Source organism: Chaetodon trifascialis, chromosome 17 (assembly GCF_039877785.1).
Source record: "Chaetodon trifascialis isolate fChaTrf1 chromosome 17, fChaTrf1.hap1, whole genome shotgun sequence".
NCBI lineage: Eukaryota > Metazoa > Chordata > Actinopteri > Chaetodontiformes > Chaetodontidae > Chaetodon > Chaetodon trifascialis.
Genome location: NC_092072.1, coordinates 19,343,368 through 19,360,616, shown reverse-complemented (window position 1 = coordinate 19,360,616; position 17,249 = coordinate 19,343,368). Strand labels below are relative to the sequence as shown.

General features: G+C 40.7%; 1 protein-coding gene across 1 annotated transcript in view; it reads left to right on the top strand.

Annotated features, from left to right (window-relative positions):
* Positions 1-1,500: 1,500 nt before the first annotated feature.
* Positions 1,501-17,249, top strand: part of fam135b (family with sequence similarity 135 member B) — a 51,858-nt gene continuing 36,109 nt past the window's right edge. The window contains exons 1-3 of the mRNA XM_070984457.1: positions 1,501-1,887; positions 8,121-8,217; positions 11,783-11,862. Coding sequence (XP_070840558.1) covers positions 8,141-8,217; positions 11,783-11,862 — 157 coding nt within the window. The 5' untranslated portion in view covers positions 1,501-1,887; positions 8,121-8,140. The remainder of the gene's footprint in view (positions 1,888-8,120; positions 8,218-11,782; positions 11,863-17,249) is intronic.

Here is a 17,249-nt window from a genome sequence, read left to right as displayed (position 1 = left end):
CATTCGCCTCTTCATTTTTGTGTAGCAAGGTGTCCACGACTGAGCATTATGAATACAGCTTTTGACTGACTCGCCACAAGAAGTGAAACCATTTTTTTGTCTGCAACAAAATTTTGGTTACTTTGGATTTTACACCAGCGTAGTTAAGATGAACCTTATGTCTCTGTGGTTGAACTGAACATCGACACAGCTTTAGTACCAAACTAACTATTTGCACCCTCACTTAAGCACATTAACTTAGATATAGCTGGTGCAATGGGCCACAATGGCCAGATTAACCCACCGGAGGGCCGTTGGACAAAAAAGAGCGGTTAGTCATGATTAACTCCTCGTTCCTCCCACTGTGTTTTTATCTTAAACACAAAACTGAGATTATGAAATGCTTCCAGATAGGTTTGAGACGAAGACTCTTTTCAAGATGAGGGATTAAATAAAGCAGGATCCAAATTACAGCTACACTCATATTTTTGGATTAATAATAGAGAAATGTGGAGTGTGAAACTTGTGTCAGACCCACAGGGAATCATCACCTGACTCCACAGTTCCCTGCAGCTTTGCAGAGAGTTTTAGTGTCTTTCAACTCATTGTTTTGATTTTATGGCCCACAGCTTTACTGTTTTGGTTCGGTCTCACTGCTCTCATGGACCTTGTTTCTAGCAGTAGGTGTTTCAGTGGAAAAGCTTGGATAAATCCACTGGACACAACCTGCCCAGCTCTAAAAGACAAACTTAGCAACTAACTGGTGAATATGGATAACTCTTCAGGTGCCAAACAGCCAAAGATTTCCCTCATGACTTCCCGGAGACCAGAGTTAAATGGAGAGAGCATTAGACAGGTGACTAAACAAATGCTCATTTGAGTTGCTCTGTGTCTGCTGGATGTCTGAATACAAAAGATTTGCTAACAGCTTTGTCAACATAAATGTTAGAAGGTGTTGATGTGTCTATTGTGCCCACATATGCCCCGAGTGGTCAAAAATATGATTAATGCAGGTTTAAGGTTCTCATCATGTCAGTAGATATTGTCTTGGGGTGGTGCATATTCATGATCTTTTTCTTCTTTTTTTTTTTTTAATTTGCACATGTTACTTGACACACATCAGTTGGGAGCTTCTGGGGCGCCTGGAGTTCTGGAGCACAGGGGCAGTTGCCAGCCACCTTGCACCATGTGACTTAAGGCCATTTTGGTTTTTAGGTTCACTGGCATGGATTTTGTCCACTTTGGGAATATATAGATATCTTTTCAGATGAGGTTCCCACGGATAAAAACATTTTATCACAATGTTGCCTGAGCAATTTCCCATCAGCTACAGTTACAAGAAGCAGGAAACTCAACAATTGACCAGAAATGAGCTTGTTAATACCCTGCCGTGGCGTCCGAGTCACGTGATGCGCGATACTGAATTCATTTTTGTTTGCATAACACTCATCCTGTGTGTCTTAGCATGGTAATTTCCGACTGCACGTTCACTTCAGCTTTAGGGGGGCAGGCTCTGACGTCAGCTCGCCCGCTGGACGCACACGCTGTAGTGCAGCAGGACACACACTGCCTGGGTGCTGCCTATTAATATTCCCTTCATCAAACTGCCCACAGTCTATATATGTTGTCTGCTAAGCACCGGGCGGACCCGGAGGATAAACACAAAGACAGATTCCGCGACAGACGCTGCCGCACTTTCCCAAATTGAAATCTCCGTTAGGAGAGAGAGAGAGAGAGAGAGAGAGAGAGAGAGAGAGAGGAGGGGGGACTGCAGAACATACACGGTCTGGATGAATAACCATGGCAACAGCAGCAGCAGCAGGAGAAGCGGTGGTATAAACATTGCCATTTACTCCGAGAAGGCTGGAACCGAACCCTCTGCGGACATAACGCTTCATCACTGCTAAGGTGAGGCTGGTTTATTCTACATGTGACACGCTCCGTCCGCTTTGCCGCTGCATGTGTGTGGAACATGAGAGGGTTGGGAAGCTCGTTGTTGTACATCACAGCAGAGAAAGCCGCTACTGAAGACTGCAGGCTGCTGAGAGCGATGAGAGAGGATGGTTTTTATTGGAGCCCAATGCAGAGTGTCGCTACAGTCACACATTGTATGTGCTACTTCCATATGGCAGCTGAGGGTCTTTGTCTGACCTATTGTGTGTGAGGTCATTGAGCATGTGTCCTTTTGTAAATAGACCCAAGGACGCTCCACACTGACAAGTAAATAAAGAACAATGTTTCATCAAAGTAGCCTTTCAAAATAAAAATAAAGGTTTTAATCAAAACCTATTCGAGTGTCCTCATGCTAAGAATTTACATTTGGCAACTGTGTGCGGTGCAGTTCTGTATCTTTATGTTGAGCGAGCGTGTTTGTCAGAGCTGCTCCACAGTACAGTGTGTGCTGTTTATTATCAGTTTTTCACAGATGCTGTAGTCTGAAATAGTCCTACACGCCGTTTCAATGGAACAAAGCAAAGCCCCCACCTCAAAATGAAACAGTGCAGAGTTGTCACAGTGGCTGCTAAAAGATCAGAGTACAAGTAAACAGTGATGCAAGGTTAAATAGATGAAGGCTGGCCATACTGTAATGCATCACAAGTTCAGGCCCTCATGTGACTGATGTAAACATTTCATTTGTGCTGAAAATCACAAGACCGTGTAACAGGAATAGACCCCGTCATTTCAAACTGTGCTAAAGTAATTCAGTGTAACGTCCACCTTCATACTTCTTGACCAGGTCTTTGAAGAGCACATGCACATTTGTTTGCGTGGATCGCACATGTACACACTGTGGTTACAAATGAGTGGTAAGTCAGTGTTGTGAATACATATATAATCCATTTATGATCCTCCTCAGAGATTCCATGCTCGAGCAGCTCTCCAAACACTACAAAAGACTTCTGATGTGGTGAATGTAGGATTTTCCAGCTGATGACTTTATTGGCCTTTTTTTGGAGGAAAAACTCTTTGATCATGAGAAAATCTCATTTGGAGATAGCAAAGATTCCAGTCACATCCTCTCAAAGTCATACTCTGTCCCATTTAACTCGATAACTCGTGCCACTTGGCGTCATTATTTGCCTTTGCAGGGATTTGGCATTGTAATGTTCACAACAAAGAAGCTAATACAATACCAGGGAAGGTTTCAGCAAATGCTAGATTATGCCATCACATGATTGCTGGCTCAGTGCTTTCCTGTAAAGGACACTCACATATCCAGGGTGCAGATTCTTTTTCATTAAAATCAGACATAGTGAAGAAGAAGAAGTGTTGTTAAAGTCACTTTTCTTTGACACAGCCTTCAAATACTTTGAATACTTAACATTTGCATTGTGTCATTTCATGTCTTTGCTTGAAGGAGATGCTCACTGGTTCTATGTATCAGATCCGTGTGTTTGGTCATGGTCCTCTTTCTGCTATTGTGGTCTGCAGAGGGAGTTGAATGTTAATGAATGGAATAATGCCTGGGATTAATTTCCGGCCCTTTGAGCTGTGCACACATACAGCGACTATCATTCGTGCCACACAATGACTCTACAATGACACCTATGCAGCCTGCAAAATCTGCTCATTCCACATTCAGCTGCCCCATCATCCCACCCAAACTGAGACTGGAGATGTTAGTCAGCATTCCCAACTGAGCTGACACCGACAGGAGCGGCTGGAAGGGGAGGAGGGCAGTTTTGGTTTGTCCTTAAGGTGGAGGAATTACCGGAGCTGCAAACTCTAGACCTCCAAGAAAGCTGGAGTGTGTGTGTGTGTGTGTGTGTGTGTGTGTGTGTGTGTGTGTGTGTGTGTGTGTGTGTGTGTGTGTGTGTGTGTGTGTGTGTGTGTGTGTGTGGCTTGCATTAAATAGTAATAAGACAGCAGATGGCTGTTTTGTAATGATTAGTGTTTAATGATTCGCAGCAAGTACAAAATCAGGAGATAGTTTGTAAAAGTGCACAAGCAGCAAATGATAAGCCTTAGCTAGTCTACAGGTTGCCAGGATCTGAGTGGAGGACAACAGCATGCTGCAGCTTGAGCACAGTGTGTATTTGAATAGTTTTTTATAAGAATAGGAAGGTGAACAAGGCTCAAACAAGGGGTAAAAAAAAGGGGTTACATAAACTTCACTGGTGTTGTACTAAAATTGGAAACATCATGATTTTGTTGAAACAGGTCAGTGTGTCAGCAGTCACATATTTAATGTTTTCTGTTCAACTTGGTTGCTCAGCTGTCTTTCATGCCATCATCAGTAGAAATAGGTAAAGATTTAAAGCTGTAACCTTTAAGCCAAACAAAGTCACGTTGTAGGTAAGCATGGGTAGGCAAATTGAAAACGGCAGGAATGGCTTTTGCTAAAAACATAATAAAAAAAAATGTAAAAAAGCTAAAAGAAAAAAAAGTCAACTGTAAGCATCAAAAGTGGGTTTTCATTTCATGAAAATCTTTAAGAGTCTCTCAAATGTTTCAGTGATTTGGATTTGGATTTGAATTCATTTCCATTTTCTGCAAGATTTATATAACTGGAGAGGTTATTTCAAAGAAGAAATCACAACTAATTAAACTCTAACTCTTTGTCTCAGTCTGCTGTTCTCTCCAGAAAAAAATCACTGACAATTATAAAGAAATGACTGGGAAAGTACAGACATGTAATGGAAAGTGTTACCACTTTCTATCCCTGTATGAAGGTCTAAATTCTATTTCAAAGGCCTGTAAAGTGGTGGGACAATACTGGATCCTAGTTGAAATAGTCTAAAAATAGGCCTGCTTGAATGACTGAAAAGGTTTTATTTGTAAGACGCTGGATAAGGATGAGTCTGCCAATATTCTGGATTTTTAGTTTCCTCTCAACAAATTCAATGAAAAGACCAAACCCAACAAAGAATTTGTCTCACTAACAAGCATTGTCCCTAGACCTGAAAGAAGACATGTGAGATTCATTTTTAAAATCAAATATTTACTTTAGTAGGCAAGAATTAGCCCAGGGCTGACTGTCACAGACAGACCTTTGAAGTGGAGAAATATGGAGACAAACAAACATATTGTTAGCTCTGCTCTCTAAATGTGACTTGACAATAGGAAAGTAAGAGTAACCCCAGTGCACTTTAAAGGCATTGCCTTTTGCTGCAGCTGATGAGTAGTTTCATCATTAACATCGGGATCGTCATTGTCATGGCCATCAAAGCAAAGACGATGCATCCTACTTCGCTGAATGACAGCTGTACGCCTTTGAAGTTCTCAGCGTGGGTCTGTGCCTCGCTGATTTGATTAACTTATTGATGAATTTTCAGCAGAGGCTGATAATCACTGTATGCAGTCTGTGTGCTTCAGCTAGATACTGATTGTTTTGGTGGGAAAGGAAGCATGTTAAGTCCCGGGTCCCTGGACTGTGAGCCTCCATTTAATCAAGCACACAGTGTTCACTCTCCCCCTGACTGCCCACCTAACTTATTTCTAGAGAAGTGAGCAGCTCCTTTTTTGAATCTCTTGACAGCAGACAACAGATAACTAGGACGTTAGCTTGAATTAGGGAAGCAGTGAAGCAGCTTTGGCCGGCTTAATCAGTGCTGAAGAAAACACAGGCCGTGCATACTGCAGTGTCTCACAGTCTCACACCAAGCAACCTATAATGGGCTCATGACATTATGATGACCGCCATCATCTGTGGTCATCCTGACACACACAAGGCTTCGCTCCGATGTGGCGAGTGTGTCAAAGTGACATGACGTGCAGAGTCAGCAAGAAGACGCCAAAGCGTTGTGTCATTTCTTGTCTCTTCAGGTCATTTGCAGCAGCGACTAATGTACTACATTAGAGGAGGTTAGTGTGTCTCTAAGGACTGTCCACTGTGCCGCTTGTTTTACGGCCACATGCTTTAATGTGGACATGGTCACATTGTATCCTCCTGGAGACTGCAGGTTTTGGAAGGCAGAGGTTGAGGTTTTATTCAAGATTTACTGGTCCCTCTTTCTCTCCACTTGGCAAGCACCTTATAATACATCTTATCAGCATAAGTGAGGTGGAGGAGAATGTTTCCCTGCCAACCAAAAAGACACCTTAGACTCACCCTATTTGCAGTAATGAAATTCTGGTGTTGGGAAAGGACACTGGGATACATTTTTCTGCTCACAGGAAGTGACAAATAAAAAACGACTATTGATTTAATCAGGACAATTTTTACATCACAGGGAGCAAATCCCTAAAAGAAAAAAAGTTGTTGTTTATTCCTCGAATTTGGAATTTGAGACATAAACAACTGAAATGAACTGCTTCCCTGAACAGCAATGTGCAGTGGACTATAGCAAGACGGGTACTTGGCACTTAAGGAGTTTGGAGTTTGGTTTATCTTTTTAGGCTTCCAAAACCAAATACGCAAGAGCAAAAGCAAAAGGAAAACACATTTAACAGTGTTTATCTGCTTCAACGTAAGATGCAATTGTTAGCATGTCTGCTTAACATACCTACCTTATGACCTACAGCAGCAACCAAGCACTACGTCCAAGACTATGAGGCTCATCGTTAGCTATAGCCGTTCCTCTTTATCTTTTTTGATTAGACCTACACTCCAGGAAGTTGTAAGCTAAGCAGTTACAATAGAATGAAATGATGATGCTGACTTTTTGCTTTGGACATGTAGCTTTAGCCTCAGTTTTCTAGCACAATATCATATGTAGCCATCAAAGACAATAAACACTCCTTTTATAGGATTCTCTTTTTAAATAGTCAGCTGAAAATATTGAAAAGTCAGACATGTTTTCAACCAATTAATGGAGCTCATGTTAGCTTAATTAGCTTGTTAGCTACAGCGGCTCAAATCTGCCAGCAGCAGCTGCCATTTCTTTACTACTATGAATTAAAATGGTAAATGTGCTATCTTTACTACTATAAACTGCATGTGCTGTGCAAGCACCGATAGCTTGACAGTCATGGCTAGAGCAGCAAACGGTGCTGGGATAGCAAACAGTAAACTGCTCATAAATTAACATGAAGTTCAAGGCTGTCATTTTTTGTAGGCCATGGTAGGAAGATTGGTGGTATTCACGGGATAAATGCAAGCTGTAATTAACGGGAACTTTTGCATTGTTGCACCAGCAGCGAATTAGCTTTTCACAGTACCCCAGCGTCTAAGCTCTGGAGTGATAAAACCGGCCTTGATAAATCTTCACTGCTTAAGGAAAGTGGACTGAAACAGTATTATGCTTTTAAGCCAGCTACGCCGAGGACTGGTGGTAACGCACAAGTGAAGTTGCACTTCAAAACGTGTTTCACAGCACTGACTCTGTTGATGCTGTGACACTTGTGTGTGCATCTTTTTTTCTGGTGGTGACACTTGGTGCCAGTTGTAATATTTACAAGGACACTAACCAAATACTGCACACATGCAAGGATTATATTTCAAAGCAGTCATTGAGAGGTTATCTGATACACTTTACTGTAAACACTGTCAGTGTGTCATCTCCTTTTAGTTGGTGGCAGCTCACTTTTTACTGAGCTCAGCCTCCACAGCACTTTCTCTGAGGGCTGCAGAGTATAAAGTCCATGTATGTGAGTTCCTCTAATGGTTTCAGAAATTGAGGATTTACACCGAGCTTTAATTGCTGCTAATGGAAAACACTCCTCATATGGGTGTGAACTGAGGTTCAGTGAGTCTGGGATGTGTTGCTCACAGGTTCATCCAGAGACTTCAATGCTCTGATGCATTTAGACACATTGAGGATTTGCTTGTGTCTGTCTCAATGAGCTGAAGCTATGACCATGTTTATATGGGCCTGTATTCATAACTCTTAGGCCCATAAGGTCAGCTGAACCTCATTTTAAGGGCTTGTATGAACTGAACGTGGATATTTCAGCAGTTTAGTTCAGATCTGCAGATCTGCAGATCGGCACCTGCATCACATGTTCATTTTTCCAACATTTACTTGAACACTGATGGTGATAGCTATATTCAGACCAACATGTCTGTGTTGGTCTTGGTCAGTTCTCCACACTGGACTGTATGAGTCACATCACCTCAGCAAACACAAGAAATGAGAAGTGAACTAGTATTTGAAATGTCACCGTTTGTCTTTATCTTTCACATTGGATTCAGTGAGTAGTCTTATTGTTGCTTATTTGTCTGATATGTCATATTTACTGGGTGTCTTCTCTTTTGACAGGTGATGAGTGGGATTATATCATGTCTGAAGTACAGGGAACACTGGAGTTTTCTGTAGAGTTGCACAAGTTTCACAATGTGGATCTCTTTCAAAGGGGGTAAGCATTTTTTCTCGTCTAACTGGCTTCACAACAGGCACCTCTGCAAACTCACAGAACATATTCACATTGATCACCGATTTTAATTCTTTTGACTTCTCCTCTACATAAAATGTACTTTAATTGAATATGAACTGAATTAAAAACTTAAATCTGTATGTTTCATAACAGCCCTGTACAAATGGTTTCAAAGTGAAACAGACTGTATATTGTATGAGAAACCAGTGGCTTTTACTCAGCTACAGTATAACTGAGAGGCGTCACAAAATATTGTCTTGTATTCAGTATTTCAATATGAGAATTGCATCTTGCATTTCAGATCATCTTGGTCAATTAATTGAATAACTGCAAGTTAAAGACAAATTGCTTTGACATTTGCAAGGAATATATCATCCCTTCATTAAACCATTGGTTATATGGTTAATACCTGTGTGTGCACTGTGATATGAAAATGTTGAAACAGATGGGTGAATACTAATGAGCATATGACTCATCCTGGAATGCTGAAAGTGGAATTTAATTTATGGACTAAATTGAGGTGATGTACCCGTCCACCTCTTTCCCCTCTGCTGGACAAAGATTACGCTGTAAAACTGACTCAGAAAACATCCGAAGAAAAAAAAAGAACATGCTGAACGACTTCCATCTTATCTGGATGTTGGCAGGCATGTTTGAGCAAGAACCCTGCAGTACCACACACATATGTTTACAATCCCATATTTCTGCGTTTTTGTCGTCAAAATTTGTAGATATTGTGATTTTCTTTCTGATCTATTCTCTACACTTGATATCATGTCTGTCCGTCCATCATGTCTGTCCATCATGTCTGATTTGATTTGACTTGACTACCCATAATCCCCTCAAATTGTATGCCAGGACATCTTGTGGTCCATTGAAGTGGTTTACAGTCAGCATGGGGTGAATGCACCTGTCATCAGCATTCAGAGCAGCAGATTGCTGTGCCCTAAAAAGCAAAACACAGAAGCTACCTATTTGGTCACAACTGAATGGAAACCAGAATCTGACTTTTTGATGTCATGATGGGCAAAAGCTAAAGCAAGAGAGCTTTATCATGCTAAAGCTAGCAGTAAGATGTGACATAAACAACTTTAAAGCTAAAGCTAAATACTGATTTTTGAAAAATAGCTATTTGTATGAATCTTGGTAATTCAGTTTGTTATTCCAAAAAATTCAGTGAAGAAGGAGCTACACTCACAAGAAAACAGCAAACACATGTTGTTCATAGATACTGTCTGCTCTGTGTTTTCTCTAAACATAACCTGAACATTAACGGTAGAGTGTAATGTCTACATTTTTTCATTATGTAGGTTCTATGGTGATTATTAAATCACCAACCACCAAAAATGCTTTGCTTTAGAAGGGAAGTATGGAAACACAATACACAGGCATGTACATTATAACACAGGAACAACAAATTTAGATATAATGTGCTGCACCAGTAAAAGGACTAATAAGAAGTGTGAAGAGTTAAAATCAGAACTTGTACTGTTGTAGCTGCGTTTTTCATTATATTCTATAGCATGAAAAATGGCTATGTTTATCCAATGAAGCGTCTCAGGAAGATTAAAATCTCTCATCTGGTCGGCCTCTGGCTCGCTGAAACAGCAGCTTTATCAAAATGATTTTCTCTCTCTAAATGGGATGGGCTAAAGCTTTATCATAGTAATCCCTTCAGCTGAGTGCACTAATATGTTTGTTTTTACTGATTGCCATGTTGCTTCAGATAGCCGCAGAGATCTGATGTGAACACGAGAGAATTGGATCCAAATGTAAAGAAGACATACTGTGGAATAGGAGTAGTTTAGTCACCAGGGCCTGTGTGTCTCACCACACAACACTATAATTGCTAAAATCAATACCAGACAGCTGCACTCTTTGAAAGGCCCAGTTGTACACTGATTACATTAAAAATTCAGATTAAATCTGATTTGATTTGTAAAGAAGACGATAAGCATGACACTTTTAGCTTTCACTAACAGAGGTAAAGTTAGACTCTCAAATTGCTTCAGATACTCAAATTAAAGACCCAGCTGCATTTTCTTAATGTCATTTATTCTGGTTTAATTGTGCAAACACAATGTAAACTGTACCATTGTCCTCCAGCATCGACATACTAATACATTGACCACAAGTCTATAAATGGCTGCTGGTGTATAGTTTCCGACCAGTTACTGGCCAGTGAGTTGACCTATTTCATTCCATAAACATCCCTTATTTATTTATCGACCTTCAAAACCGTCTCTGTGCTCTTCTCTGTCAAGCCTCCGTCTTTAGGAGCGCTGCCACTAACAAACTGATGTGATGACAGTGTTCACAGCCAGGTTTTGGTCTCTCAGACTGCCAATGTGTCCCCGGAGAGCTGAGATGTGCATTTACACAAAACTGTGCTGACTTGAACTGTCAGAGTGACCTTTTCAAAGGCATGTTTTCCATTGCTGCCTATAGTCTGGACTGTCATGCAAACAATCCTTTTATAAGTCAGTAAGACTGTTCTCTTCTAATTTCCATTTTAGAACTCTGCGGTTATATTAATCAAATTGAAGCTGTAATAAATTCCCAACTGAGTTTAAATTTTCATCTTACCTTAAATGTTTGCCAGTGCTGTAGACTTGTAGCACCAGTGCTCATCTGACACCATGTACAGTATACTTTACAGCCTTTGAATAGAGGTGCATGTCTTTTTCATTATTAATAACCGTTTGCCCATTATCCTTTAATAATTTAGCTACATTTGTACAATTCATGGCTGATTTTGTTTAACATGACACTGTTAACTTCTCATCCATGTCGTGAAGAGCACTCCTCAAACTTAAAAGCTGCACTTGACAATATTTTGAGATAAAACCTGTCTTGTCAATATTCCATTGAGGCCACCATAGTCAATTTGAAGTTAGGTCACACAAAGGGGGGCAACAAGGCAACACTACAACCACAAATATGATGTAGGTCATAGCACCCAAAACACTTTGACATTACACTTTAATTTACCTTATGCCATGTAGGGACTGCTCCATTTTTAACAGGGCGTTTAAAGTAGCCATGGAAATATCAACTCTCCTTCTCAGCCAAAAGAAATTTGAATATGTCTGTGCTCATCTCTCTCGGTCAGCAGATTGTGTTATTTGCAGTCATATGTCCTCCTGTTGATGTACCACTTCAAACATTTAAAAAGGAAAAGCATATCATGACATTTTTTTTTTTTTTTTACTTGAACACCACAAATTTGTCCTACTGGCTCAAATAAAATTCTGGTCTCGAATATAGTCATCAGTAAAGAATGGCCACCCACACAAGTGAATCAGCAAAAGTGAAAGAAAGTGAAATAGCTGTCAAACAACTGTCAGTGTAGAAAAAACCTTTTGCTTTCCCTCTCTTTTACCTTGGTATTAAGTAGGACAGAATGGAGCAGCAGCACCTTTTAGTATTCACAAGTGATGGCATAAAAATGAGGGACTTTCTTGATCACTCCAGGCCCTTCAGACATGAGAGTGTGCCAGTTTATTTAGTGCAAATGTGACTGTGATGTTTGTATCCTCTCCCTCAGGTTCTACCAGGTACGAGCAGGGTTGAAGGTCTCACCTCGAGTGCCCCACAGGCTGATAGCGACAACACAAGACAACACAGGTAAGGAGAGGTGACGCTCACGTCCTCACAAATGCACTGTTTAGACATCTCATAGACAGCCGTCTCATAACACTGTCCTCATCTGCAGATAATCTCCCAATTTTCTGTGTTGGTTCTCAATAGTAGTCGTCTGTTTTTGCACTTATGCAGAATGAACCCCAGGAGATTGAGGATTTTAGGTTTTAAAGTCCAGAATTCATTTTCAGTCATGGATGGATGTAGAGACAATGGACACAGACCTCTGTGTTCATTTTGCATCTCTTTGACCCCCTTTACACCTCGCATTAAAATGCATTTTGGATGATCAGATAGTGCCTGACCACATAAAAGTAAAGCTATAAATGCACCCGAAATGCATTGAGGACGGATTGTTATCTGATTGGCCATACCACCTCCAGAGGCAGTCAAGGACACATTGTGACCGAATTGAACACAAGTGTAAATGCAATTTATGCGTTTTCAGTCCTCATACAACAACTACGTGGGTGGAAATAAAACCTGTTGCCAGGCACCAAATGGTCACCCTCTTTTCCAGCTGTATGGCTAAGTGCAAGTGCATGTCTCTACTGGAAAACACTGGTCAAAGTCTTCTGCAAATAAAATCAAATGTCTGTCGGCGCGTATGTAGGTTTGACACCTAGTCTTCATCAAGGTCATCACAATCCTCTCCCACCAGTCTTGACTGTAATCCCTATCCAGATCATCCTCTGCACAGTGTTGGCACTGACCGCAGCTGAAATACAGGCAGCTGCAAAGCATTCTCCTCTGCTTCGCTCTTTGGCATTGCAGTTGTTGAAGAAAGACAGCTTCTTCTCCTACTTCAAAAAGCAATCAAAAGTCCAAACAATAGCACAGCTTCAGAACTTTTACTTTTTGTTGTGTGAAGAATCAGGTCTCAGTGTGGACAATGGAGACACATATTAATACCAGGTGTAAACATCCATCCATCCATCCATTTTCTATACCGCCTATGAGCATGTTTTTGGTCTGTGGGAGGAAGCCGGAGTTGCCCGGAGAGAACCCACGCATGCACGGGAAGAACATGCAAACTTCACGCAGAAAGGTGTGAGGCACACGCACTACCTGCTGCTCCACCGTGCCGCCCCAGGTGTAAACATAATCAAGTTAAATCATATCAAGATAAATCTGGATATGAGACACATTTTAATGCGAGGTGTAAATGGGGTGTTTGTGGTCATTTTGTGTCTCTTTTGGTCATTTCACTTCTCTTTGTGGATGTTTTGTCTCTCTTTGCATGCTTTGATGCTTTGCATTGCTCTGCGGTCATTTGACTTTTCTGCAAATAATGTTCACTGTCACTTCAAACTGATATTCTGGCTCAGGGACCCCCTGACCACTTTTTGCCCCATGTGCACAAAAACCTGTTCAGTAATCCATCCATGTGTATGTAATAAAAAACCAAAACAAATTGCTGTTGGGACAAAAACATCTCACAGACAATATGCCGTACATGAACTACAGCCGTCTAAATATAATTACATATAAGCAGTTAAAATTGTCCTGTATTGTTAATACTGACTGGCCAACAGTTCAATTTTAATCAACTATCATCATGGACCTAAAATACTGACAAATGATGATATTAGCTTGATGCTATAGTTTTGTTTGTTTGAACAGATTGTGGTCCATATCTCATTTGTCACTGGGAATTGAATTAGTCATGTTGTGTTGTTCATGCTTGTCTTTGAAGTCCGTGTTGAAACACTGATTTTTCAGTGTTTGGTGTTTAAGCTCATGTCTGAGCAGGGTTTGCTTTTATTCTGTGCCTTTCCTGGAACTAGAGAGCATAATTTTGCAGCATGTGGATGTCAAATAAGGATTTTTCTCTCCTTCTCTGCATTGTTGTCATCTCACAGCGTCATTTCTTCATGTCTTGGCTGTCTTAGCTTTCTGACATCTGTGGATTCAAAGAGCTTCAATTAGAGACATGACGAAGGCTTTTCTTAAAATAACGCAATCCACAAATGCCAGAGGGAAGCAACCGTATAGTTCAACATCTGCTTATTGAGATGTTGTGGATTTAGCTCAGAATGCACTAGAATCTTTAGTTTTAATTGTGGATAAAAGACAGAGAATAACAATAACCGAATGGATTTTTAACACAGCCATTGTCTCAGCTGTAGAGTTCTACACCAGAGAATGGGAGTGGTGTCTTGGAATTTTATGGCTCTACCTTGTCTCAGTGATTGATGATATTTGGCTGACTATGGCTTCAAGACTGACTGACACACTCTGCAGAAAACCTTGTCTCTCTAATGCCTTCCAAAACGAAATGGTGATACGATGATTTCAGTTGTTTAGAATGTAAATCAGTTTCAGCTTTCTTAAATCCAATATCATTTTCTTCATAATTATTGGGCTTTCTGTTTTCAGTTGTGTCTCAGGATTTTTACACTTGGTGAAATGAATAAAACTATTGGAATTCCTGTGCACAGGAGAAACATTTTGCTTTTGTCTAATAATGAGGGATTTAAGACTGAATTTGACAGATCAGGCTTTAGGGTCCAGTGTGTAGGCTTAAGTGGTATCTAAAGGTGAGGTTGCAAACAAATGAAAACCCTTTGCTCACCCTCCCCTACAGTGACTACTGCTAAAAACTGAGAAAGGGCAAAGGCCCTCTCTAGAGCCAGTGTTTGGTTTGTCCTTTCTGGGCTACTATAGAAACATAGTGGGCTCCGTAGCAGAGGACCCTCTCCCTCTGTAGATATAAAGAGCTCATATCATATCAATAAGTCCTGCACACTGGACCTTTAAAGCAGTGCAGCATAGAGCACGATGGAACAGCAAATCTTAAAATGCCTTTCTTCATAGAATTCCAGTAACCTGTGACTGGAACATGGAAGTTGTACAAATCTTCACTTTTAAAATGAAAGTCTTGTCATCAAAGCTTTGTTTCTTTATTCAGATACTGTAGATAATGAGGAAATTTGAATAAAAAACAGCACTTTACAACATGCCCTGTTTGTTTTACATCTTCCAATTCAATTACTTGCTGATGGTTTCCATCATAAAAATCCTCACGTCTTGTCCTCCTTTGCATGCATAGGTTGTGACACAGTGTTTCTGAATCAACCCAAGCGTTAAAATCTGAATCTCTGGCAATGCAGGAACGAGTTTCACTGGTAATACTGATTCGCAATAATAATGGCTATTTTTAGCTTGTCAAGACTGGAGCACTGTGTGTGCGTGTGTCTATGTGTGCGCATGATTTCATCTAGCTGTACTTGTGAGGACAATGCAGCCCACTGTTCTTATGAGGACATTTTTTGGAGTGTGAGGACATTTAGGCCCTGAATATGATTTCATGAGCAGATAATGTGTCAGCTTGAATGTTCTCACAGTTATAGCAACGCCAGTGTGTGTGTGTGTGTGTGTGTGTGTGTGTGTGTGTGTGTGTGTGTGTTTGCCCAAGTGGTGGCAAGAATGCGGCTAATCGTGAAGGCGATGTGTCTCTAAGATGTGATTCATGTCACTGGAGTGTTTTCTCCAGAAACACAGGAACACCAGCGGGGAAGAGCATTTCCTTTACCTCATTAGTTCATGGCCAACATATAATAGACTAAATTCCAAGTGGCAAAAATAGCAGTTCAGTAGTCTAGCTCTTCATAGCCTATTTTTAGAGTGCTAAATGCAGGAGGTGCAGTTTTACATTATGTCAGGTGAGCATAAGAAGATAGAGGAGGCTTCAGTAAAACAGAATTTTGTGTCTGTATATTGCCTTAATATAGTATTGTTAAATACAGACACATCTGTTTCAATTAACATAATAAACTAATATGAAACTAATATACATGAAAGGGATCACTCATAGTTTCCCTCAGCTCTATTGAGCATTTTAGGGTCATCTCATTATCTCGATTTTTTTTACTTGTGTTGGTTCACTCTCAAAGGTGGCATCAGCTTTGTTTTCATACGACAGATTGTTTCAGGTCAACCTATGATTAAAACACTGCACCAAATCGCAGACAGATAAAGTAAGCCACTAGCTGGTGTATCCAACTGCTAAAGAGCCATATATTTCCCTCATGAATTGGTGGAGACCAAAGCAGAGCTAACTGGAGAGTAAAAATTGGACTTAGCAGGTGGACAGCAACGTGACACCCAATGAATGATTAGGCTGCTCTGTGTCGGCCCTAAGTGCAAATAGAAAGTGTTTACTAAAGACTACACCATATCACCCCAATTTGTTTCTGCTGGCCCCAAGTTGTCAAAAAAAAATCAGTAAATGCAGGTTTAGGTTTGAGTTGAACTCAGGATGTGAGTCAGGGGGATAGGAAGCAGGGGTCTGGCTTTGTGCAAGGTGGAAAAAAAAGCCTCCCAAACACTACTTAAGGCATGCTATGCCTTTTGTTCAACCCATACATAAACAGTTTGTGGTTTTCTTATACCAGGAAATAGTGTAAGTGGAAATAAGGAATACTGCAGCAGTGTGCATTATAGTGAAGATCATATCCATATTGCAATTTGAAGGCCGCCCCGCCGAGCTCCTTCCACAAGGTCATGTATTAAGCCTGCACACATCGAGGCTGAATCCCGAGCATAAATGCACCAGCTAGTGCTCCAGCCAGAGACAGGAAATACATTCATCATACAAGGACACGGGAAATAATCCCTTACTGTGTTCTGTGGGAAAGTGTATGCTTGACATTTCAATTGTCTGTGCCCCTCAGACAAATGAATTTTGTGGGAAGGATCGTGCCACATACTCGACTGAAGTATTTAATGACTGTGATTCATGCACAATAACACAGTGATTTTCAAGTCAGGCTTTTAACCGGGAGAATTTGTTTGCTGTTTAAGGTGTCTCACACTGCACGGACTGAGATTCTCCCTCATTTTAGTATCATGAAGAGAAATTCTGCAGTTTGTGTGTTTTACTAATACTGAGTGACAGGCACACATACAGTGCACTCTCACACACAGCAGATGTAGAGCACCAGAGGCTGTAAGCAGATTATTTCCAGCACAGACTCACTTTGGCTAAAGCTTAAGGGCATTTCAGCGGGTTTTAATGTGCAGGAAGTGATAACTCCTCAACACCTGCAAGAACAGGACAGGACACCAGAATGCACAGACTGGGCAGGTTTGATGCATTGTGAGTTAGATGTAACTCACTGTAAACATGAGTGAAAGCACTAAAATGCATTCTAATCACATTTATAGCCAACAAGAACAACAAGAAGAGTGTGGAAATAATATGAACAATTGCAAATATTACATACATATAAATATTTTCACAGTGTTGGCATTCTTTGGTATCTGGCACATAGGGTCAACTCTTTTTGCAAATTGTATGTTACTTTGACATTTCTGGAAAACCAGGACCAGGACCAGAAGAAGACACATGAACTCTGTCTTCTTTTTAT